At 31.6% G+C, this 25150-nt stretch overlaps 3 protein-coding genes and 1 long non-coding RNA gene across 6 annotated transcripts; 2 read left to right on the top strand and 2 right to left on the bottom strand.

The window, feature by feature from the left end:
- Window positions 1-1575: 1575 nt before the first annotated feature.
- LOC123715046 lies at window positions 1576-3407 on the top strand. The gene is made up of 3 exons (XR_006754394.1): window positions 1576-1735; window positions 2744-2833; window positions 3318-3407. It is a non-coding gene; the product is annotated as an uncharacterized LOC123715046 (long non-coding RNA).
- A 3848-nt stretch (window positions 3408-7255) lies between these two features.
- Window positions 7256-14763, bottom strand: LOC123709581 (protein tumorous imaginal discs, mitochondrial-like). Of its 3 annotated transcripts, XM_045661020.1 has the most exons (11): window positions 14532-14761; window positions 14152-14363; window positions 13825-14058; window positions 13560-13728; window positions 13156-13250; window positions 12613-12771; window positions 12118-12189; window positions 11185-11292; window positions 10634-10739; window positions 8777-8804; window positions 7671-7804 (listed from the first exon to the last, which is right to left on the bottom strand). In XM_045661020.1, exons 1-10 carry the CDS (start codon window positions 14692-14694, stop codon window positions 8791-8793), a joined length of 1332 nt encoding a protein of 443 aa, XP_045516976.1. In that variant the 5' UTR covers window positions 14695-14761; the 3' UTR covers window positions 7671-7804; window positions 8777-8790. The 3 variants fall into 3 exon arrangements, with proteins under 3 accessions (XP_045516968.1, XP_045516976.1, XP_045516960.1); XM_045661012.1 differs by lacking the exon at window positions 8777-8804 and having other exon boundaries at window positions 7256-7804; XM_045661004.1 differs by lacking the exons at window positions 7671-7804; window positions 8777-8804 and adding an exon at window positions 8898-10300 and having other exon boundaries at window positions 14532-14763.
- A 112-nt stretch (window positions 14764-14875) lies between these two features.
- On the top strand, window positions 14876-23069 carry LOC123711332 (protein king tubby). Its single transcript, XM_045663865.1, has 7 exons — window positions 14876-15072; window positions 15165-15288; window positions 15391-15480; window positions 16176-16357; window positions 16636-16819; window positions 17577-17776; window positions 18514-23069. The coding sequence occupies exons 1-7, from the start codon at window positions 15034-15036 to the stop codon at window positions 18916-18918; spliced, it is 1224 nt and encodes a 407-aa protein (XP_045519821.1). The 5' UTR covers window positions 14876-15033; the 3' UTR covers window positions 18919-23069.
- A 409-nt stretch (window positions 23070-23478) lies between these two features.
- On the bottom strand, window positions 23479-23979 carry LOC123708787 (60S ribosomal protein L28). Its single transcript, XM_045659679.1, has one exon. It carries the CDS (start codon window positions 23942-23944, stop codon window positions 23519-23521), a length of 426 nt encoding a protein of 141 aa, XP_045515635.1. The 5' UTR covers window positions 23945-23979; the 3' UTR covers window positions 23479-23518.
- Window positions 23980-25150: the final 1171 nt, after the last annotated feature.

The raw sequence follows: 25150 nt of genomic DNA, 5'->3' as shown, positions 1-25150 counted from the left end.
AACTTTGCCTTTGCATTTAGGAGACCTATATGAGATATTTTTCGAAATCGGTGGTTTTATTTTTTATATATTTCAAACTAATATACACATAATACATATAATTTACTGATCGTTGTTAATTACTCGAGTGCCATCATATATAATTGAAATGGAGGGAGGCTCCATACATAACTGTCCCAAAGAAGTTCCCTGTGTTCTGAATTTTTCTAAGAAGTGCATTTCTTCTATTTAATACAGTATTAAATTCCGATTAAAATAATAGTATTAATACAGCATATAAAGCAGATTTTGTACCATAAAATAAACTTTTTTTTTGTAGAGTCGTATATTTATTTGTTGTATGTTTTCGCTTAGTTTTTTTGTATCTTTCAAGATCAAGATTTGTATACTGAACTTATCTTAAATTAAATTTGGTTGTATAAAATGTCGCGTAGTTAAGCGTGTATCTCAGTTGTATCTATTACAATAAATAAATCATGCCTAATGGAAGAAGACTCCTCTGCAGGAGTAAATCAAATCTGACAAGGCATTAATTATACATAATAATAAATGATATTTTTCAAGTCTAATTAATTCCTTTACCAGAATGTATATCATAATGAAAACGATTGTATCCATTTAGGATTACTCCCACCTCCGGCACAATGAAAACTTTGCTCTCTCAACCCTTTACAACGTAGTAACCAGTTTAGATATAACAAGAGCATCGATCAGGCACAATCCCCTCTGAGATGGTTTAATCCCATACAATCTACAATGTGCTACCCGAAACAATGCCTCACGCAAAGCATCGACAATTAATATCGATTAACCTGTGGTTAAACATTATCTAATCTGCAAATGGAATTAGTACGAGAAATAAAACAATAAAACAAATGGCTCAAATATTAGTATTTCCTCCGAATTCGATTCATTCATGTTCACTTTGGAGTAGAGACACTTGGGCCGTGGGGTTCAAGTACACAGGTGCTAATTAAAGATTTAAGTTGGCGCCTGGTAGATAGTACCGGTGACACCAGAGCTGCTGCTTTCCTCGCTCATCCAATAAGTATCCCAACAAAACGAGGAAATGCTGCCAGCGTTAAAGGTACACTGTCACGGAGACCAAACTTTTCAAATTTATTTTATAAATTTTTTCATTATTTTTATTATTACTATGTAGGTTAAGGAAATTGTAAATACTGTATATTTAATTGTACTGTAAACACTATTTCATTCGGTTAAAGGTCTACGGCATCTGCCATGTTTGACAAATTATTAAACAGACGACCAGTGAATCTAAATTTAGAGGTGTATCATTAATTTGTGACGTTCATAAGTGTACAGAAAGTTACCCACACGAGTTAATATATTTAGACTTAGAATTTAATCGGATAAAATACTACGTTTATTAAGATAAACACAACATTGTTATGTAATGAATTCCTTGTTTGCTTAAAAAAACATTGACTTGGTTGCTTCGGAATTCGATTACTCAGAAAACGAAAAATGTCCAACTAAAGAACATTAGTAACAGACCCAGTGTTGGTCTTCTAGTCTCTTTTATTATTAAAGTTATGTATCTTTTAGATCACTCCCCTATCACCTAAATGGAGGCATGCTATAGAAAAACGGATGGATGATGAGAGGAAATTGACAATGGCTGCGGTGGATAATGGAGCGAAACCGAAGTCTGGACAATTCTGGAATCTTTCCGGAACATTTCTGTTCTGCGTCTACGCTATGACTGCTCTCGGTATGTTTTACGTGTATCATTGTTAACGTATTTTATCAAGAAAATTGTTACGAACCCTATCGCAGGGAAGACATCGTTGATGAATGGTTTTCTAACGGACGATACGATAAAGTCTTATACATCTAGAAAGAAATATTAGAAATTATATATTTTAACTCCCTTTAATAGTTAAACGCATTATACTTTAAACTCAATAACCATTACTGAATAACTTAATTCATAAACTATAAATGTGATTTAAAGGACTAGAAATATAAATAACAACTTATTCAAGTAATACAAGTACTGTATTGTGTCTTGAAAAAAAAACTCATTGCATAATTTTGGAAAAGATAACTGCGAAACTTTTTATCGCGTATTCAAGTATTTTATGAAGGGCTTTTTGGACTGACTTCCTGGAGATTATCAATATCAAGTCAGTCAGAAAATTATAAATTATGCTGACGCAACCATCTAACACTTGTAATAATTGAATTATTCACATACATTTAACGTAAATCGCATGCTATGACAAGGTAAAATATACTAAGATTGCACATCACGTCTGTACGCAATCGATTCGACCGAAGGCCTATGCAATAAACTTTATCTCTAAATAAATGCATTATAGGTAATTGATTTCTTTCATGTTTGCTTGGAGGGTCAAAAGGTATGAAACATACAAGGGGTTGAACAATAAATAAATCAGTGGCGCTACTTGGCCTCGGATCTCTGTATCTGTTTCATGGTCATTTGTCAATCTAATAGGCAAGTAAGTGATCAGCCTCATATGTCTGACGAACACCGTGGAATTTTTGTGTCTAAGGCAAGCCGGTTCCCTCACGATGTTTTCCTTCATACGAGCAATTCGTGCGCTTATCGAAAGAAAGCCTATTGGCACACAGCTCGATGGGGATTAAGCCTACGACCGAGAGTGTGAGAGTCGCACGCCGTAGCTACTAGGCACACATTGCTGCAAGGGGATGAATAATACAAACAACATTATCAGTCATTGAAATCCCCTTACAGGTCTCGGTGCTCCAGTACCGCACACAATTTGGGGTAGAACATGCGCAGCACTTTATGGGTTATTGGCTGTGCCCACACACATTTATCTAAGTAAGGGCTTGCTTTTAATACACTGTTGAATAAAGCCACCGTTAGGGATACATAATGTATGCATACACAATTAGTACTGATATTTGTTAAAAACCAAACCAGTGGCATTTCTTCGGAACCTTTGACACAAAGGTTATATTATGTGTATGTGTTTATTTCACGCACCGTTTTGTTTTTAAAAGTGGGCAATATTTAAAAAAAAACCACTGGAAAGTAGTTATTGTTTTTTTATGTAACAGGAGGCAAACGGGCTGAAAACTCATCTAATGTTAAGTGATACTGCCGCCCTTGGATACATACATTGCCGAAAGTTGGTTTTGGTTCTCCCTGAAGGACCCTAAGTCGAATTGGTTCGAAAATAGTTCAATGGGCAGCAGTAAAATTGTGAACTTATTGCGAATAATTTGTCTTATGATGATGTTTAATTAAATTTTACCTTAACTAGACAAAGATATTGTGACTATACGTTCTTATTATTTTTCAGTGGTAAACGCAAGTACTTGTGTCGTGGTAAATGTGGAGGCGTGTTTACAGTATCTGAGAAAACGAAATCAAAGGGCGTTTTTGGATGAAAGTAAGCAAGAAATGTAAAGTATAAAAAATTATATAGGAAAGGTATATCTCTTTCCAATATATATATGTAGCCGTTCACTCGCGTTTCGTACCTGTACTCATTATTTCGCGTATGACAAGAATTTTTCCGTTTTTGCAAGATGTTTCATTAATCATACTCGTATTTCTTTGTTGCGTGATATGAATAATTACTGAAACCCTTTTTTGCATTATAATAATAAAATGAAAATAAATAAATGGCGTCAAAACCTTTTTAGGTCTGGGACCCAGATTCATGTATGTGTTTCATATTCATTTGTCAATCTAATAGACAAGTAGGTCGAACCTACGACCACAGCGATGAGAATCGCACGCAATTCAACCAACACTTCGCATTATAATAATAGTACAGACATACGAAGTGAAAATATAAATTTGTTGATAACTATAATTTAAGCTACTTTTGGATTTAACTTTTAGTTCACATAGATCAAAATCTAATCAGAATATGATCATTTAAAACAACAAAGACGGAAAACAATTTGGTTAAAACTTAAAAGTAACCTTTAGTCTAAACGTTCCTGTCACCACCATAACGATTTCTACTAAGGGTAAACAATGTTGAAGCCAACAAAACTATATTACTAAACGACAGCGTTATCAGTATTAACGATTATAGTGACCTTCCCGCCAAATATTGCTCGGTGGTACAATTTCACAACACATTATATTAAGTTTCAATTAATGTTTTGGGACACTTGACTAAAACTGTCCGGGTTTTCGACTGAATTTACTTACAAATAACGGGAAATTAACTTAAAATATGAGACCCCAAACATAGCGTTGTTTTATATCATTTTTAGTTAAATTTAAATAATTGTTAGGCATGTTTAACTATTACAAGGTGCCAGAATATTTTTGTGATAGCAAAAATTTTTGTGTAATAAATTAGGTGTGGCTTAATCTGCTCCATTTCAAACATTTTTAATTAATTCAATACCACTCTTACTTTACGCCGATAAATTAAGGCGTTAATAGATTGTAGATAATTTGGTCAAGAACATAAAAACTGTATATTTGATATTGTGGACATAACGCGGTGCGTTGGTACGGTAACCCATCTAAGTATTGGCAACGCCCAATGTTGCTTTACTTCGGTGATCGGACGAAAACCGGTGTATTCAGCGTGATATGGACTGTATAAATAACCATAATATTGACATCATTTAGGGTAAGAACTACTAGTTAGTAAGTAACAATAGAAAAGTATTACAAAGTTATTAAAAAGGTCACTATTTAAAACTATTAATAACTTTGTTACTAACTATAAAAATACACACACAGAAACAACTGTTTTACCAATTTTCTAAAGACAATTCAATATATTTGGTAATAGAGTTTATCCCTGGTTGTTCACATTTTTTATGCAAAAGGGTATGTATTCGACGGTTGGTGACGTAGCTTACTTTCTCTTGCCGCATAATGACTATTTTGTCGTAACACTCATTGAAAGTGAAAAATGTTTAATGGAACGAGTAGTTCGTGGCTTCTATTAATTCTCGGAAGTTGCTAATTGCAAGTCCTAGTTATATAAACGTATATTAAAATATAGCACTCACGTATCAATGAATAAATGAATCCTGGGTGTATGAAAGGTTTTTTGTTAGTATTTTTATTTTTGAGGCGGCTTATCTGATGTTAAATGATACTGTATATTGTATAAAGCGATACCGTGTATAGCCCATGAACACACTACCAGAAAGCTTGCAAGTGCGTTGCCGGTCTTTAAATTTTAAGTATGTAAGTGACTCTAGGCTTAGGTTCTCTGCCTTTTGTTGTAAATAATTAGGATCAGGAAATGCTACGAAATAAAGTAGTTACTTATCTATCGATCGGAGATCCTGGTTTTGATGCTCCGCGTAGTAATAAATAAGTGTGATGGTTTGAAAGGGACGCAGGCTTTAGGGGAGAGTCGTTCGCTGCAGCCACGAAGCCAACACATTACTCATAAGTAACTAAAACTAAACTAAAATTTATATGAATTATTTTAAAAATCGATCGATTATCGATTAAATAGTACAATTTAGTAGATGAAGAAGATGAACCCTAAAGAGATTTTTGAATGACCGTTCATGATTGACATGAATTTATCAGCGATCATATGTGACGTATAAAATGTGTGAATAAAGTACATTATATATAGCATAAATAGACAATATTAAACTTTTTTTCATGTAACAAGAAACTCCTGTAAATTGTAGCCGACATTTTGAAACATCGAAACCCTCGAATAATATACGCGGAACGATATCTGTAAGTATTACTAAAATTACATCAACTTGTCAAAAACTAAATAGCAAGAAAGTTTTTGAGTTAGATTTAGCAGATTTCATACTTAGTCAACAAAGACATTACACCCTTTTATGGTTCGTGATCGTTTATTTTTTCTAATACACATGTAGGTGTATTATACATTATTCTTCTGTGCTTGACCGACGCCGAGCCGAGAGTGTTCCTTCTAAAGCATGCCGGTTACCTCACGATATTTTTCCGGATCGTACAAGCAAGTGTTGGATGCGCATATAGACATAGAGTCCATTGGTGCACATCTGAGTTTGAACCTACGACCTCAGGGATTTGCACTAGTACAAATTGGTATTAGGATATTCAGCGATACGACGACTACAACGCTGAGATTACAACACTAAGAAATTTGTTTCTACCGCTAAGGATAAAAACTTCTCGATCTTAACCAAGAGGCTAAACAGAATTACCCTCCACAGTTTCTTTGTTATATTATATTATCAAATATCGAAATTCTAGTAATAGGTTTTTTTTAATATTGTCTTTAACAAAGCTTTTACACATTACACACCGTTTAATTTGTTTTCTTAATGGGTTTTTTTTTTCAGTTTTGCCTTGGAAAATGCTTTATAGGACACGGCTTGCCAGTAGCCATATGTTTCTATTACCTTCTTGGAGTCGTAGCGTTTGGTGTTATAAGAACTAAAAACATAATGGATTCGCTTTTGTTTCCATTGGAGTTTACTACCGCTGGTGGTTTGGAATTTGTTAGTATTTTCTATTAATTTATAACACTCTACTCCCCTGCCATAGTGTCCAGGGACTTTTAATCTCACATTTTTTTCCAAAAATAAAAACAAGATACATTTAATTAATTTTACTAGTTCGCGAATGGCAGGCTACGCGTCGCGAAATACGGCTGCATCGGTAATATTTTTATTTACAATATTCTATATATACAATTTGTTAGTATTTTCAGCACATTGATTCACAAATTTAACCTAGTATTTCTATACTTCAGAATTATACTGTGTCTGATAAACTTATGGCGTTTACTAGTTCAATATTTTAATTTAGATAAATCTCATTCATGTATATTTTTAAATAAACAAATCATGAGACTTATTCCGTCAATACAAAACTTGCTCGTACTGCAAGAATTTTATTTTATAGATAACTTCATCAAAATAAGTTAATCAGTTCAAACATATGTTTCATTTTAAACCATTTTTAATCTTCAGGTTGAAAGCTCGACAAGAGTGTTATACGGCTTATACATAGAGGGCGCCATGTGTCTGCTCGCTTATACATTGGCTACGATTCGACGATACGGCAGCGACACCGTCACAGATCTCGCAAACAATTACAGACTGCTTGTAACGTCTCGATATCAAGATAGTTGAGCTGAAAGTTTTTGAGTGTTGAAAGGGTTCATATTTAGCCCCAAAAGGTGTATATACTGGCTACCTTTTATGTACCCAGTACTATTTAAATAAATTTGAAAAATATTGTATTTTATTTCAGAGCGTGCATAAATTTGATAGATTTTTAAAAGAAACACAAATATAGTTTTAAGAGTTTTATTAGATTTCCTACAAACTAGTCAACTGCTATATACAGCGTTCAATTGTTTCCAATTTATTCTAAAATGAATATTTAAGAAGAAACTACAAAGCATTCCGAACAGAATGGTATAAACAAAATTCCCGAGATAAAAACTATTATATCACAGAATTAGAGGAAAGTCAACACAAATGAAAATGAAAGATGTGATTTGCTAATTTTATTGCTAAATTATGGATGCCACATTCAGACTTGTTGAAACCCTTAACATTTTATATACCTACTAAATGTATATTAAATTTAATAAACAAAAATGTTTAATATTTTCAAGACCAACACAATGCTAATTATAGCTACAATCAAATAATCAACCAAAATGTATTTTCAGTAATAAAAACAAATTCGAATGTGGCTCTTTATAAAATTAACCCTTGCTTCTCTTTGATTCTTTCAAGTCGTCCTCAGTGGCTCCCTCTATGCTTTTCTTGTCTTTGAGCGCCTCCTTAACTGCATCCACCAAGTTGTGTGGCTCTGATATAGATATTTTTTTACCTGTGGGTAAGTAAATGGCAAACTGTTTGAAATATTTTAATAAAATTTCCTATATACAGTCAAAATCGGTGATAAAGACATAAAAGGGACTAAGGGACCAAGGGACTTTGGTCGTAAAAACCGATAGTTGTAACAGCCGATGACGATGTCATAAAGTACCTAATACATAGAATTCAGCCGGGACCAGTGATTTTGGTCAATATAACCGGTATGTAGTTCTAAACGATGTCGTCGGTTATAAAATTAAAGATTTTCTAGAAATGTATACATTTTTGCTGGATACCAATATTTTAGGTAAAGTTTGTTTGTAGCAGTAAATCACGGAGCGTAACAATTCTTAAAAGGCGGTTAATTCGTTCGCGAGCCCTCTGGCATTGCGTGTCCATAAAAAAACTGAAAAAGTAATTTTATGTCTTTCCACCTTCCACATATATAGTGAACATTTAGTCAACTACTAAATGGAAATACACAATTCGGTTTATTAGTGTTTAAAGTTTAAAGAATACTGTCTTGAATTTATATGTTGGAATCGCCTCGATTGTAATACAATACTATCATGAGGTGCAGAACTTTACTCGTACTAGCCAAATCTAAAACCTGTTAACAACCTACCAAGGTTCTACCAAAAGTTCAATGAAGTATAAAACGTTCAATACGAATAATATTTGTATGAATAAAATAGCTAAGATGACAATTGACGAAGACGCTACATTTCGAATACTTTTTCAAACTCAGACCGCTAAAGGTCCAGAAATTAATATTTTATTGTATTGTCTGAACCTCAATAAGATCAACCTAATTAATACCACCGTTTAATACGTTAAAAATACTCAAGATTGTTACCAATTAGTGTTATTGACATATCTATTTAAATACATAACCATCATGCTACTTGTTATATATAAATGGACTTGCTGAAATTATTGTAACTACAAATACACCCAATTCTAATCAACCAGCTTTGGAACTTACAAGCACATCTCTGCCTATGCCTCCTTACCTATGACAATAAGTAGGCTTTAGAATTTAAAACATATAGAATATAAAATTATAGCATGATGGGAAAAGGAAATAAAACAACAATTAAATCAACATTATATATTCATGGAATTATTTACATTAAAATAAATTACAACCATCATACTATAAGATTATAGTGCCTACAATTTTAATACCTTTATTTAGAGTAGAGACTGCAGTCTCACTCTAATAGTCATCTCTATGGGCAACATCTATAGAGCGCACTTAGACTTTGCTCAGACTTAACTATCGAGTTAAGTCACAGTCGGTATTTATAGAGCAAACTGCGAATCTCTCTGAGTGCTTAGCTTAATCTTAAGTCCACGAAATCGAAACTTACCAAAAACTTGACTATAAGCCTAACAAAAATAATGGCTCAAAATTTATTTTACCATCATATCTTTTACTTGACTTTTTATTTATGTCGTAATATAAAATTAACAGTCATGCCATCTTATACTGGAGTTCCATAGACTTTGGGAAAAATAGGATTTGAATTCAAAGAAATGATATTCATAAATACCTATGATATATATGAAATAAAATAATTACACATTATTATGGTATTTATTATTTACATAAGTGTTCAAACCCTGTATGTGATATCGTATCTGTCACCTGGCAGCACTGGCAAAATATCTATAAATACTAAATCATAGTTTATACTTAGTGTACACTAAACAAACTTTTTCGTAAGTCAAGTTTGAGCAAAGTCTAAGTGCGCTCTATAGATCTTGCCCTATGTCTATATCTAGCTAATTTAATTTGATTCAATTATGTCAAAATATTCACACATGAATATTTGCGTTAAATATTCACCCAAATCCCTCGGACACTGACAGTGAGAACGCAAACGATACGACGGTACGCTTCGTTTGACCCTGATTGGTCAAATGCTCGTATCGCGTTTCTGTGATTGGTTTACAGTTTCTGTCAACTAATCAATTGTCTACATTCTCAACCCAACTATCAGTTTACTTATAATTATGTCGTCTATATAATTAAACGATTAACTCTCATTTAGTGTCTAATATATTTTAAATAGTTTATAATAGTCTAATACAGTACTTTATACTCTGGCGCAAAATAATTTCTTTAACCTGAAACCAATTATATCGGCGATATAGACCGTTATTAAGACAATGTTTTTAAATTACGCGTCATACAGCTCCGGTTGCTGGTCTTTCTGTTTCTTAATCGTTCTTTGGTAACCCATTGGTACATCCAACGGTCGAGTCTCAACGTGATCCTGTATTTCTTGTATATTATACTTGGGAGCGTCAAAGAATATAAGCCAACTAACAAATAGGCTTACAGATACACCTAATAGGAAAGCCGAGCGATTGTTTTCGTAGGCCTGCACCAAACTATCGAGAAACGTCCATTTTGATTCGCGTTTCGTCTCCTCAGAGTCTCTGTTCTGCGGATGTATATTTTGTGATTTCGTCTGATTACTATCGCTACTTTTTGTGCTTTCTGCAAAATAAAGTGTCGTTTGATAGCTGTTTAAGTAAGCTTCTCGGTTAAATTTTCGTTGAATTTTCATAAACATTATATTTTAATATTTAATTCGCCGACAGAAGCTCAACTGTCAAGCATGTACGTAGGTTACGTACGCGTACATTACGTACACTAAATATACGTGTAAATATGTTAAGTATTCATTTTATTTATTAAACAATCCATTAAGAAATACCCAATTGGATTAATAATAGCAATTGAAACCTGTAGTGTTAGCTAGAAGTACTATCAGCATATTAACATCCGCCAAAATCTAGTTGTTTGAAGAAATTTTTTTTCAAGTCTTACCATCTCTATCGAAAGAAACGCCATGAATTTGACCCGGAGTGTCTTCCTCTAGTTCCGCATACGCATACATCAGCGCTTTCTGTTTTCCACTTAGTGTCTTTGGTACCTGGTAGAATAAACTTAAAATCAAGAAACGAAAACAAACAGAAGTTTACACAAATATAATTTCTCAAAATTGAGAAAAGAAGAATGGAGATCAGCGCACGTGTAAGTAAAGTTTTCTATGTGAATTTATTAATAATGGGGATATAGACCTCTGAAGGTAATTAGAATAGAAAAATATTTTTATAATTTATTTGACCTTAAAGGATTGAACAATAAGCCATAGACACCATTTTAAGTTATTAATAAAATTGTCTTTATCTATAGATAATATTAAATTAATGTCTTACTTAGTTTAGGTGAAAAAAACATTCCAATGTTATCTGTGTGTGACACATAAAATATAATCATGTGTATCATCCAAAATATAATTGTTCATGACGCCTTAAACAATATATATGCTGGTCATATGTATATTATAGCTTGAATAAAATAAAAAAATAATTTACCTGTATTTTAATATGAACGTAATGGTCACCATATCCATGTTGACTCACTCGCTTCATGCCTTTGCGCGATAGACGGATTGTACTGTGGGACGACGTTCCTGGTACAACCTGAAATTATGACAAATAAAATACTTTTTATAGTGACGAGAAAAAAAAACAGTTTTCTGAATAATCTTAATATATATAAATCTCCTGTCACGATGTTAGTCCGCGATGGACTCCTAAACTACTTAACCGATTTTAAATTAAATTGGCACACCGTGAGCAGTCTGGTCGAACTTAAGAGATAGGATAGCTTAGATCTTTAATTATAGTCGCAATTTTATTTTATTGCAAATTATTTGTCTATAATTAATTGACAGTAACAATTAACTGCTAACTCCAAAATATTCTAACAGATGTCGATACTTTAAGAGTAAGTAATCAATAGATGGCACTGCTATGGTAAACCGACAAACGTGTCAAATAAGCTACAATTCAATATTATGATTACCACGTATTATTGAGGCTAAAGTATAAATTAAATTAATTTTGTAGTAAACGAAACACCGTGAAATTCAATTATTTCTACTTTTTTAATTTTTGGTGTTAGCATAGCCAACCACGTGTTACTTAGACCGAAGTGTAAATCAAATTCAAATTATAGTGACGATAATACAGTGAAATTATTCTTTCGTGTCACGGTATTAAGGCTAACTAAAACCACATTAAGGAGAAACGAAGTTCGCGGGGGCAGATAGTTTATTATAATTTGTTATGCATATGAATAGAATATTTTTCTACCAGTAATTTTCACCATTCATTAACGTCCTGGCTATATAGAATTTGCAAAAAAAATTTTAGTACATTGAGGCTTTGACATATATACCCAATATGGGCTCACACATTATAGTATACATCATGTCACATTATATTTTAAAAAAACCCTCAAACCTGTAATGTATGGTCCTCATACAATCCTTGTATTCTTACGGTGCCACCCAATAAGGCTTGGGACACGGAAATCTGTTAAGCACAATTAATGTTAATTATATACGACATGTCTTTTAATTGTTAAAAACTTACAATAAAACAATAGAATTTCAAACATAGAGTAACATTGGTATTGTTGAACCCTCAACGCAAAAAGGTCTTAATTTGACATCAATAGCTGATGAGGCAATTTTTTTTTTTCGCAGCTGACAATAAAAAAGTTAACAGAATGGCAATGGTCCTTAGCTACAATTTAATGTCTATACCACTCAGCTACTATGATATTAATTGCTGAAGGTTGTTATTAATTTAAAAATATATTTTATGTTAATCAACTTTTCTTTGCCTATGAAAAATAAAGATAATGATAATAGTGTCAAACCCATTAAAACTTCTTACCAAAAGATATAATAGTATTTGATGATGACATATACAAAGACATATATAAAATCATACCGTGCAGTCTGTGTGAACATCAGGCCCATCACGTTTGAAGTAACTAGAGGAGTCCACTTTAAATGTAACAAATATCTCATTGCTACCAACTGACATACGCACTGTTTGACCATCTTCAACACCTGCCGGTACCGGCACTGTTATTTTTTTTCTTTGTACCTGGAAATATATTTCTATTGGTTACTATAATCAAAATTAAAATACAAAATATATGACCAAAATTTTTAAAAGCAATCATTGACGTGGATTTTAAACTTAAACATTATAATATCTATATTTAACAATAGAACTAATCTGATACTAGTCACACCACTAGGTAGCCTCTGTGTTGTAAGTGACTAGATTACAGCTCTTCCGTAGGACAAGGTGCATAGTTAAAACAAACAAACTAAATAATCTGTTTGAATGATAACCAATATATAAACAAAGAAACATATATATATATAACCAGACAAAAAAAAATATTTTCCGAACATATAAAGTCTAAGGAGTAGAAAAACATGCTGCCATTTCATAAGCCATTTTACTTTTTTAACTACTTACACTTTGGCCTTTGCCCTCACATTCAACACAGGGATACTTTATTAGCATTCTTGTTCCATGACAATGTCGACAAGTAGACCTCATAACAAATGGACCTAAAAAAATTAGTAATTCATAATTCTTGTTTCTGTATTTTAAAAAGGAAAAACGTGAACAATGAAATGAGTAAAATAATATTAGTCTATATCTTTACATGATTTTAGTTATGTTTTTATATATTGTCCAAGCTATGATTATTTGGGTTGTAGATCTTGCAAATATATTAGTAATGGTAAGTGTTACAAATTGTGTTGTAGACGTGAAAATTATTTTTCTAATTTAAAATATTGTTGCTGTTGTCCTTATATATTAATTTTACTGTTAAAAAAGAGGCTCTCACATTAATACATAATAAAATAAGTTACCTCTTGAAAATGTTTCCATTCCAGTACCATTACAATAAGTGCATTTGATAGCTTTTGTACCAAGTTCACATCTGCTTCCCTGACATTTAGGGCATGTGTCCACAACATTCACATTAATATCCTTATTCACACCCCTTGCTGCTTCAGTAAAACGTAGATTAACTACTACCTGAAAAAGTAAATAAAAAACATTTTTATTATATAAACCGAAAATAATAATGATAAAATATTAAGTAATAGTATATGTAATTGATTAATATGCTACCTCTTGGGCTGCTCCAAATCCAAATTGACTCTCAGCGAAGTCACTGAAAGCTTCACTTTTAAAGCCAGCATCACCAAAAATTTTTCGGAACAGCTCCTCCGGGTCTATTGTAGACTTATATTGCCACTGATGAGTGAAACCATCATTACCGCCGGGGGCCCCCATACCACCCATCTGATCTGAGGTGGTTCCATATGTGTCATATTGTTTACGCTTCGATTCATCAGACAGAATCTATAAAAGATATTTAAAACTATAATTGTTAAGAAATTTCAATTACATAATTATATTAGATTAGCTCAATGTAAATTAGTCACAAAAAATTACCTCATAGGCTTCTGACACTTCCTGAAACTTTTTAGGAGCTTCTGGGTCAGATTTGTTTGCGTCAGGGTGATATTTTTTTGCAAGCTGATAATATGCTTTCTTGATATCCTTTGCAGAGGCATTTTTAGCAACTCCAAGAACTTTGTAATAGTCAGATCGAGCACTTAAGCTGCTTGAAGTGTTTATTAAGCGATGTTTCGGTATTTCGTTATCTAAGGAAAGAGTAAAGGTTATGACAAAAGTTCCTACAAAATAAATTTTCCGACCGACTAGAAATGAAATATAAGGTTATTCTTTTTCTTGAAATATTGTATGGCCGTTAAATATGAACAAAAATCAAATTAAATGCCGGTGATGTAATGTCAGCATGTAAAACTTACATTTGAAATTTTTATGTAGTGATACCAAGGTCCCACCTAAAACATGGTTACAATTATTACATTTGTGCAGGAAACGACAAGAAGTTTTGGATAAATTACTACTTAAAACCGAGGTTATCGTTCTTGGATTTAAAAATCCAAGAAAACTCCGGGTCGGGGCCATTTTTTGAGGAAATTATTTATATGACAGTATTTAAAACAATTTCTAATTTGACATTATAGAATCATACAGATCAGCACTCGGCCAAAAAAAATATTGTCACTAACTGTACGTTTTTCGTGGGTTAACGGCAAGTATTCTAAACTGACAGCTGACAATTATTTTGGCATAACGTATTCTTGGCAACGGTAGGCAAGATGATTTATAAACAAAAAACATTTAAAATACTTATTACAAATCACAACTAAATAAAATCATTGTAATAAATGAGGCGTAGGGAAGTTTACCAATCTTGTATAAAATTGTATTTCTCCTTAACGTGTAAAATATATCAAAAGTGAAATGGCTTCTACTAATATTCGGGATCAACTCGAACATCAAGTAATGATTTGTATTGCCTTTGTTAATATGTAATTTATATAAATCAATCCACCATATATTGTTTTAATTAATCGGTATTCTTCTTATTAAAGCGACAACGTGTGGAACAGAGGATGAAGCAAAAGCGCCAAAGTCTTGGATTGGTTCAAGCTAACGACTTGAGAGTTGGTTCTGCAAAGCGTCCTATCTCTGGTAGTCGTTCTAGAGAACTCCACGGTAATGGAAGGATAAATTTATTTTTAGTGCTCCTGTTAATTAAGTTCTGCATGTTTGGCTGTTTATTTTTATGTTACGCGTTTTATTTCTTTTCTATAACAGGCTATGATGGTCCGATGCAATTTCTTATGTCACCAGTAAATCCTGACCAAGTTATACCTCTTCAGACAAATAGAATTTCCACTTATGATGGTAAGTTTTGTGTATTCTGATCTTTATGCTTACAGTTACATAGAATAAGCAATTAAAATTTAAATTGTTATAAAAATTATGCTTATTATGTTTAGTCTTCATATGTATGTTGTCTTCTATCGGAGTGAAAAATTAAAGAGCATTAGTGGTACTTGTATTTCACATTCCATGTCTTTTTAAGAGTGTTATAGTTTTTGTTTAAGCAAATGACAAATGCTTTTTTTTACGAATAGCTTTTTACTAATACAATATTTAAAATGTGGTCTAGCTAATTATACATAGCTGCTCACGAAATATAAACCTTAATAAATATGGAAATGTTTGGAATTTTAAAACGGCTATATATTATATCCATAATATTTCTAAAGCAGGGTAATTTGAACTTGCATACACATGGAAATTAATAATTCAGCTAGTACTTTATCATGTGTCTGGCATTTATTTTACAACACATCTCACACAATCAAGTTCAGTTAAAAATCAAGTACATGAAATTATAAATTTAATATTACATATATTTGACAAAAAAATTGAAATAGTAGAATAGAATTTGCACCTAATTATACAGATAAACTCCACAGCAAACTTTGAGTTAGTTAAATAAAATGTTATCTATAGACAGCAGAGCTATTTACTTGATAATGATGTGAGTCATCATTTTGATTCTTTTAAGAGTTATTTCCACACTGTTTCAGAACTGGGCAATCAAATTGAAGTCTTAACAGTGGGTGATGACACAGGAGATGGAAGTGGTGAAGAGGGAGAAAGTGTGCCAGTTTGTAGTGTTGGACGGGATGCTAGTGCAGATGATCTGTGTGCTGATGTGGCTGTTGCACCTATGCTGCCGCGGCCCCAACGAGATGGTTCACCAAGTGAAGTTAGTATTCTGTTTTAATAAAGGTGTAAAGAATTAATTATTTAGTAAGTAGTAATTTTAACAGATATTTTTATAACATTACAAGGTATCACTTAAACAGATTACTACTAGTACTAAATACAATAATGAGTAGATTTCTTAGATGACTTACTAAACTTATAGTAACCATGTATTTGATCATGGTAGATAAATATACACATAATTTCTATGTGAAGTAGTCCTTGGGTTGTAATGTTAACAATTTATTAATTATTCATTAAAAATTAACGTTTTTACAGAATGCAGAAATAGAAGGCTCTGTAGAGGGTGCTGTTGAGACTTTTGTTATAACTCCAGCTAAGCATGGAACATTGTACAAGTGTAGAATAGCAAGGGACAGGAAGGGCATGGATAGAGGCTTATATCCTACTTATTTCCTGCATTTAGAAAAGGACTATGGCAAGAAAGTATTTTTATTAGCAGGTTTGTTATTTAATCATTTATAAATATTTTATGTAGAGCAAGAGCTTGGATCTATTGTTTATACATATTGTTATAGTTCCATTGTTTGACGTAGTGACATAGTTGTAAAAATAATTCTAGAAATATATTGCTTTGATATAATTGAGCTAATAAAAAGGATATTAAACCTTATTATAGCAGTCTTTTAATTGCTTAATCTTTTGGGACGGAATAAGGGACGATAAGTTAATTACGAATGAAATGGACAAGGCACATTAAATATTTTTTGAAAATTTGCATGATGCATTTAATATTATTTCAGTTTACTTTATTCATATCTTGCACATAGGCCTGAAAATTTCGCACAATAGTTGTCGCCTAGATCAACAGAAGTTACAACCAGTATGCGATCAAAAAGACGTTGATGAGAAGAGCTGGCAATAAACTCTCCGCCACTCTTTAATTGCCAAGTTTTCTTTTTACAAAATGTTTGTAAGGAGTAGCATCAATTACTCCATGTTTCACATCTTTAATTAATAGTAAAATAATAAAAAAAAACAATAATTTGTCCTCTATCAGCACTAGGCATGGTGAAATAGGATAATGCACTTACATTCACATGGGAACAACACGCAAATACATAGTCGAAAAAACTAACATTAGTTGCAAATCTTATAGAATGTAGATAACTTACTCCATATATATCATATGTCAGCAAGTTAGTGTTATAATTACTGTGCAAAAAATTTACAGAATCTAAAACTTGTAATTTTTTTAGGTCGGAAACGTAAGAAGTCAACAACATCCAATTACCTGATATCTACAGATCCCACAGAGTTAACACGTCAAGCCGATAGTTATGCTGGCAAATTAAGGTCCAATTTACTTGGTACAGCATTCACTGTGTATGATGATGGCAAGGCTTGGAGGAAGAACTCTAGGGATCCTCCACGTCATGAGTTGGCTGCAGTTGTATATGTAAGTTAAATATGTGTACAATCTATATAGTATGTTTAAATATAATTAGTTATAATTTGTCATTAAATACAATTTCGATATAGATATGTCCCAGTAAAGTAGTTAAATTCGGGAGTTAATTGAATCTCTAGATAGTTAATTAAATGTCGATATTCAATCAAGTCATTTTGATTTATATAAAGTAGCGTCAAAAGCGTTTAACTATCTGTCTGACCGAAGCCAGTGTGTTGATAAACAATGAAAAACAAGATGGTTAAACAAGACTCCGCCATGATTATTTCATATGTTATTGTTATTTCGGTGTGATCGTGAAGAACTGAAGTTTGGAAATTTCGTGTTTTGCTTTAACCATTTACAAATGGTTAGGTTAGTCTTGTTGCCTAGGAACGTTTAGGAAACTTGTTAAACGTTTCGTTAACTCACTTGTCTGACGGAACTTTAGCGACTTGATTGAATATCGATTTTAATTAACTGTCTAGAGATTAAATTAACTCTCTGATTTAACTACTTTACTGCGACAGAATATAACAGACATACAACCCTCCACATATTTATGTTTTTAATATTCTTATCCAAAAATTATAATAAATAATTATTTGTGGCAATATGGACTTTTTTAGGACCAAGTGTTATATTGTATATTTTATTTTGTTTCTTTTTACAAGTATAGATTTAAATAGGTCTTAGAATATTATTAAAGTTATTGCATCAAAGTTATTATTACCTATTAATTCTAGGATACAAACGTCTTGGGCTTCAAAGGACCGCGCAAAATGACTGTAATATTACCAGGAATGACCCCAGACAGGCAGCGGGTTACGATCGCCCCACAGGATGACTCAGAGACACTCCTAGAACGTTCTAGAAGCAAGAACTTTGATGATATTGTGGTTCTACACAATAAAACACCAGTTTGGAATGATGAAACACAGTCATATGTGCTTAATTTTCACGGAAGGGTCACACAGGCAAGTGTAAAGAATTTTCAGATTGTACATGACTCGGAACCAGATTATGTTGTGATGCAGTTTGGTAGAATATCCGAGGATGTGTTTACTATGGACTTCAGATACCCGCTGTGTGCTTTACAGGCTTTTGGTATCGCCTTAAGTTCCTTTGATAGTAAACTGGCCTGTGAATAATTTATAACCTGAGATTTTCATTTTTAAGGGTAAATATTTTCCTCATGTGACTGTTGAATAAGTGTTTCAATATAGATGAATTTGTTAATGTAACCCACTCAATACAAACCCGAGAGTAGGGATTTAGAAATAATTGCTTTTTTATTTACAAGTTCTTTTTGGAACACTACTTGACAGTCAATTTGAATAATATTTAAGTTGATTAATTGTTGGAATAATTTGATTGGGACATTTTATAACACCTTTTGCAGCACGGAAATAACATAAGAATTTTTAATTATTACATAACTCTAGTCACAATATCACTACTATAGAATTATATATATTGGAAAATGTCCCAATTAAAAGCGGTGTCCTATTTTAAACACAGCTTGGATAGTTCTCCCATCAAGATATTATCTTGGAATTTACTATTTATACATTCCTTTGTGACTGTTAATAATGTACTGTATTGTAAATTATTTATAATTAACAAATTTGATCACAATCATGATTTAGCATTTACTTAACTTTACGCACACTCCATTTATTGGTGCTTTTGATTATAGTTATTTATTTAATCCAACGAATCAATTATGAAATTAAAACCATGTTTTAGAAAGATTTCATCTTAATAGTTTAGTAGACTTGAGGAATTGAAAAAATCTTAAGATTTTATAATGAATAAAAATGTGACCAATTTTCATGGAATTTTGTTAGATAGATATCACAATTATTCATTGTAGTCAATAAAACTGCATTTACAATTTATCAACAAGTGAATTTGGATAAATTGGTTTAGATTTCATAAAAAGTTTTTATCAATTTCCAGATTATAATATACTTTACTTCGATAACACAGGGTTATGTTAGGGGTATATATATATTTTATAGGTAGGTATATATTTTATTCATACTAAACTAAATCAATCTAATACAAATTTTAACTAAAATACACAAGTGTCTCACCATCATGGGTTCATTCTATGATAAAGAGACAGAGTGTATAAGTAAAAACGGTAAACGGACTGATTTAGTTTTTTATTAAGGAAGTAAATTTATATTAGTTGCTTACGTAAACTTACCCCATTGCTGGTATATTTGATTTACCAAATTTAATATTAATAGCGAATTTAGCTGTTTTAAAGTTGAAAATTAAATAATCACAATTAATGTAAATTTATCCTAAACAATTAAGATAGGAATGTTGCATTTAAATGAAGTATGTACAATTTAACTGAGCTAGTCAATGTGATTTAGGCTATTATTTAACTTAAGTACGCACAAATTTTCCACCGGTTTTTGTAATATTTATAGTATATTGTAACCATAAAGTTTGCAAATCTACAGAGCAAGCAGAATATTTGAGTAAAGGGGCCTCTCTACATAGGCTACACTTTTAATTAAATATGTGGCTACATCATTTCCAACCATATACCGAAAATATAAAAAAAACATTTTAATGCAGCACATGGCAACAGTATGTGGCTCATTTTGTCATTACACGGTCTACATACATGGCTTGGCTAGTACTTATAACCAAAATAAACAAAAACTAACACAAACGCTACTCGAACGAATGGTGGCAAACTTCACGTAGCATTAAAAAGAGACGCACTTAGGCCGTAAAGCGAGACAGAAATAATATGGCTGAGCATTATTGCCGTATTTTCGATTGCAAATATATCCCAATAATAGGCAATATATCCCGGCCGTACTAAAAATATTGCCGAGTATCGCATAGTCTAGCCGTAAATACTGGCTGATGCTACCAGCCACACTCTTGTAGCTATACAATTTCGTAAAAACATGGCCCGCCTAGTCCTTAAAGCCATTGTCAAAAGTATTTGTATTTAAAACAATTTTTGAATGTAAGCAAATGCCACTTATGATTCTAATTTACTATTGATTTTTATTGCCATTTGTTTTAAGTTTAAAAGTAGGATAAAAATCTATGAGTGGTCTATCTAGACTTATTAAAAATGCTTTTTTATGTATAACGGATACCGTCTGAAAAGCTGTTTTAACTAAAATAATCATTTATCTCTAAGTTGTGATGAAAAGAGACGGTTTTATGTTCGATTGATATACGTAATTATTGTGTTTAACATACATACAAAATTTGAGTACAATTTATTATTATTTATTGCTGTTGAGTAAGGTTTTTTAATTCTTAAATCAATTTCAGTAGGTATACCTAAGAGATCGTTCAAGTATTAGGTACGTCACACAATTTTCTTGTAACGCGCCGACGTTTTTCTGTCTCCAATAGTGAAAAGTTTTTGTGACCATCCAGTGACTCTTTAAACATAAAAGTTTCCATTATGTAGTCTGGAAACCGGAGAGTCGAAAATAATATTAACAATAACGCATAATTCAATTCCCGCCCCGGATCGTATTGTTTTACAAAAGTAACTCCCTCCCTACCAGAATTAGTTAAATAATACTTGAACGCTTTCTAAATGTATTGAAATAATGTAAACTATAGTACCTAATTTAGTCGAAGGCACTGAACCATCAATAAGGATATAACTTATTTTTACCATTACAGTATTAGCAATAAGTAAGTTTAAGTTTTATCACCACTTTTGTCGTGGTTCTTTTAGCCTAAAATTACACATTACAATCACACATAATTTGAAAATCACAATATAGTTACTAGCATAATGTATTTTAAATATTGAACTTGTCTTACATACATACTTTAATTTAAATAAACTAATAATATGAAATACATTTTTAAATCATGTGTAATATAATTAAAATAACGATTAAAGCATGAAACGAGCTTCTAGATTAATATTTTATATAAAGTGCACGTGTTTTAATCTCGAATTTATAGATCTTTTGTAAAACAGAGAGCTTTCACAAATTTTAATATGAAGTAACGCATTTGTTTTAAACATGTTCAAGAGATTAGAGAATACTGGTAATTGATTGAATCGTAATTTTATTTGTGTTCGGAGTAATCTTAAACTTTCAACCCCAGTTCAAATAGACCATCAGAAATAAAATTACCAAAAAACTTAATAATTAGGCTCCATAGAAAATAAACCTATCTGGAAATTCTTCAATACAGCTTTGTTGGTTATCATTTTTTTATCAACTACTATATATTTGTGCATATTAGGATATGTGTATGCTTATAACAGCCTTTCAATGTTTGTTATGTTGTTCAAGCATTTGTAAGTAACTTTCATTATTGATGATTAAAATTTTAATTTTTTCGTATTTTACTAGGTTTCATATGTTACACATGACATTGATTTAGAAATTCATGGCTTCATTTCCCGATCAATGGGCAGATTATTATTAAATTTGTAATTTTCATCACCATTGGTTGTTAGATCTCAACTGTCCAATACATTCATATATATAATATTGAAACAGTGAAATTTCACGCTTTCAGGGAGCAATTCCCTAGTATGAGTTATGCCTAGTGACCCTTCGTGAAGCTTGAACCTTAAAAGTTTTGTTTCATATATACAACTGATTTGGACCTATATTCTTTACCAGCCATGACTATAATAAACATTGAGAGAGCTTAGTATGTGTCTGTGTAATAGATGTGTTTATTGTGATTTGTGACCTACAAAGTATTTGTGTATTGTGCCTTTAAGTAGGATAAATGTTTGTGCCTTTTATTTTCATATCCACTGTGTATTTTGTACCTGAATCTTTTAAATCATCTGTAAACCAAAAATAGGAAAACTTTGAATATGATGAATAAAATAATCAGTGTATCATAAGATTATAAGTGCAAATTGGCAATTTCTTCACGACTTGCATGCATAAATAAAATCTTTTATATTTCCAAACATTCCATATTTATCTTAGATGTCAATGTAATTATGAGAAAAGATTTAAAGTTTTCTTATTGACACTATAGTCATCTTAGTATTGTATGTGGTAGCTAAAATATTTAAGTTTTAGTAAGAATTTATTGTCGTTGAGATTTCAAATCATGGATTTGAACCACAATTTAGAACAAGATGTTATAACTGGGGCCTGATGAATACAGCTGTTGATCAACCCAATTATAGCCTCCTTTTGTTTCTTATGTTCACTGCATATAACTTATCAAATTAATTGTATAAATTGTGTTTAAATACTGCTTCGACATAAACTGTACTTTTTTTATGTCTGTCTGATGAATTCTGTTATAAATCATGTATAAGTTTCAATTAAAAAATTGTATTTATTTTTATCCAATATCTAATTTCAGCGATTTAAGTAGAAAAATTTGTATCACTTAATTGTCTCAAAAAATAAGATTACTAGTCATTTTACATGTAAAAGGATAACGTTCAAGAAAATCTTCTCATTTTTTTTACAAAAAAAATTTAAAGAAAGTCCAGTTTGAATGGTGGGTAAGAAGTTGGTAGTTATTGAAAAGACTAAATATTAAACTTAAATAAATTAGAAAACAGTTATGGTATGTATAGTTGTCACAAGCATAGTGTAACTGCATATTATCTATCAATAAGATGTTATAATCATATATCATGAGTTTTCTACTTCATAAATGTAAAGCAAAATCAAAATTACTGATCAAAAGGTTAGTTTAAAGATATACAAATCTTTATTTTTAATATTTTTTTATTTTACTTAAATACAAAACTTATTCTGCTTTTGCAGCGGCAGCTTTGGGTTTCTTCGCCTTAATTGGCCGTTGTGAACGCAGAATTGCTGAAGCACGACGTAAGGTGGCTTTTGTCAAGTCTCTGCGGTAGTTGTTAGCTTTGAGCAATCTCTTCAACTTGAAGAGAGATCTTCTGGCACCTGCCTTGAAGTTACGTCTCACCAGGTTCTTTACCGGCTTATTTGTCGCTTTAGCCTTCTTGTAGACTACTGTGAAACCTTTCCTGCTGGGGTTTTCATTTTCAACCACGCCGACCGCCTTTTTGTGAATCAAGCCATTGTACTTGAAGGCATTTAGGTTAGTCACATTGTTAGGTTCCTTACTGAAGGGCTTTTTAATGTTACGCTTTTTGACGAGGAAAGCGTTGTTGTTACGGATGATCATCCAATTTAAATGCGCCGACATTTTTATAATGTGCACTTTATTTCCACTCACAAAACAACGTGCTCACGACGTGTCCGTAGACAAAAAGGAAGATCTTGAAATTAGTTCTGACAAATGACAGTTGACACAATACTTTAAGTTTAACAATAATTTGTCTATGGTAACAAGTTAAGATTATTTTACAATAATAATGGTCCCCTAACAATATTTCTTGTTCAAAATTTGATTATTTGTGTACATTTAACACCCAGGACGTAATTTGTATATTAATGTGTGGTATCTGTCCATGATTTTACCGCGAAGCTAATTTAAAACGATCGATCTCCTAATACATTAATTCAAATGAAATATTGTCAAGGGTGATTTTACTTGAAATTAAAAGTAAAAGAATATTTTTTTTCGAAAAGGATAAATGTCATGTTTATTTAAAAAAATTTTCGCTAATAAAATAAATTCATTTAGAATAAAAAAAAACATCATAGGAAAACATATAAATAGGGGTATATAGGATAAAGATTATGTGAAAATTATTTTTTTAAAACTATACATGAAGAACGATTACGACTTACACGATTTTTTCATTATTAAAGCCATCTTTACAGAGCTTAACAGTGTAAGCTTTTTTTAAGATGTTTTTAGCGTTTCAGCTTGTTTTTACGCTTGGCTCCTATCATGTTATATATAGTTTATATTATCGCTGATAATATGGCTTTATACAAGTGAAAGAATTTGTAATATCAGATCATAAGAACTAAAGAAACAATTAAATTCAAATTTTCTGTTCTTAATATATGTTAATCATAACATTGTTATGTTAAAACGTAAAATATATTTATAGAAAAATATTCTAGCCTTAAAATATGTTGGTACTTTTTTTATAGCGTTAACATAATGCGTGTAAAGAAAATAAAATATAAACTCTTTTGACCTCATCCTGCCAAAATAACCTTCCCCTTCCTCCCCTTGGTCCTTTCCTGTAGTTTTCTTAAAACCACGAGCTTTTATCTCTTTATCTTGTTATTTTTCATGTTACTTTTAACGAAAAATTCATGAAGTATTTCCCCTTATTTTTAGTACGCTTCTTTCCATTGCTTCTGGCATCCTACTACTTTGGTTAATTAAAAATGAAGCATATAAACGTATTGAAAATTAACAACAATTTTAGATTACGTAATTATTACAATCTCTTACAATTATCTTTTTGTTTCGATCAGTATATCAAATTTA

This window comes from Pieris brassicae, chromosome 1 (assembly GCF_905147105.1).
Source record: "Pieris brassicae chromosome 1, ilPieBrab1.1, whole genome shotgun sequence".
In the NCBI taxonomy this organism is placed as follows: Eukaryota; Metazoa; Arthropoda; class Insecta; order Lepidoptera; family Pieridae; genus Pieris; species Pieris brassicae.
The sequence above is the reverse complement of the archived record's forward strand: the minus strand, read 5'-3'. Positions and strand labels throughout refer to the sequence as shown.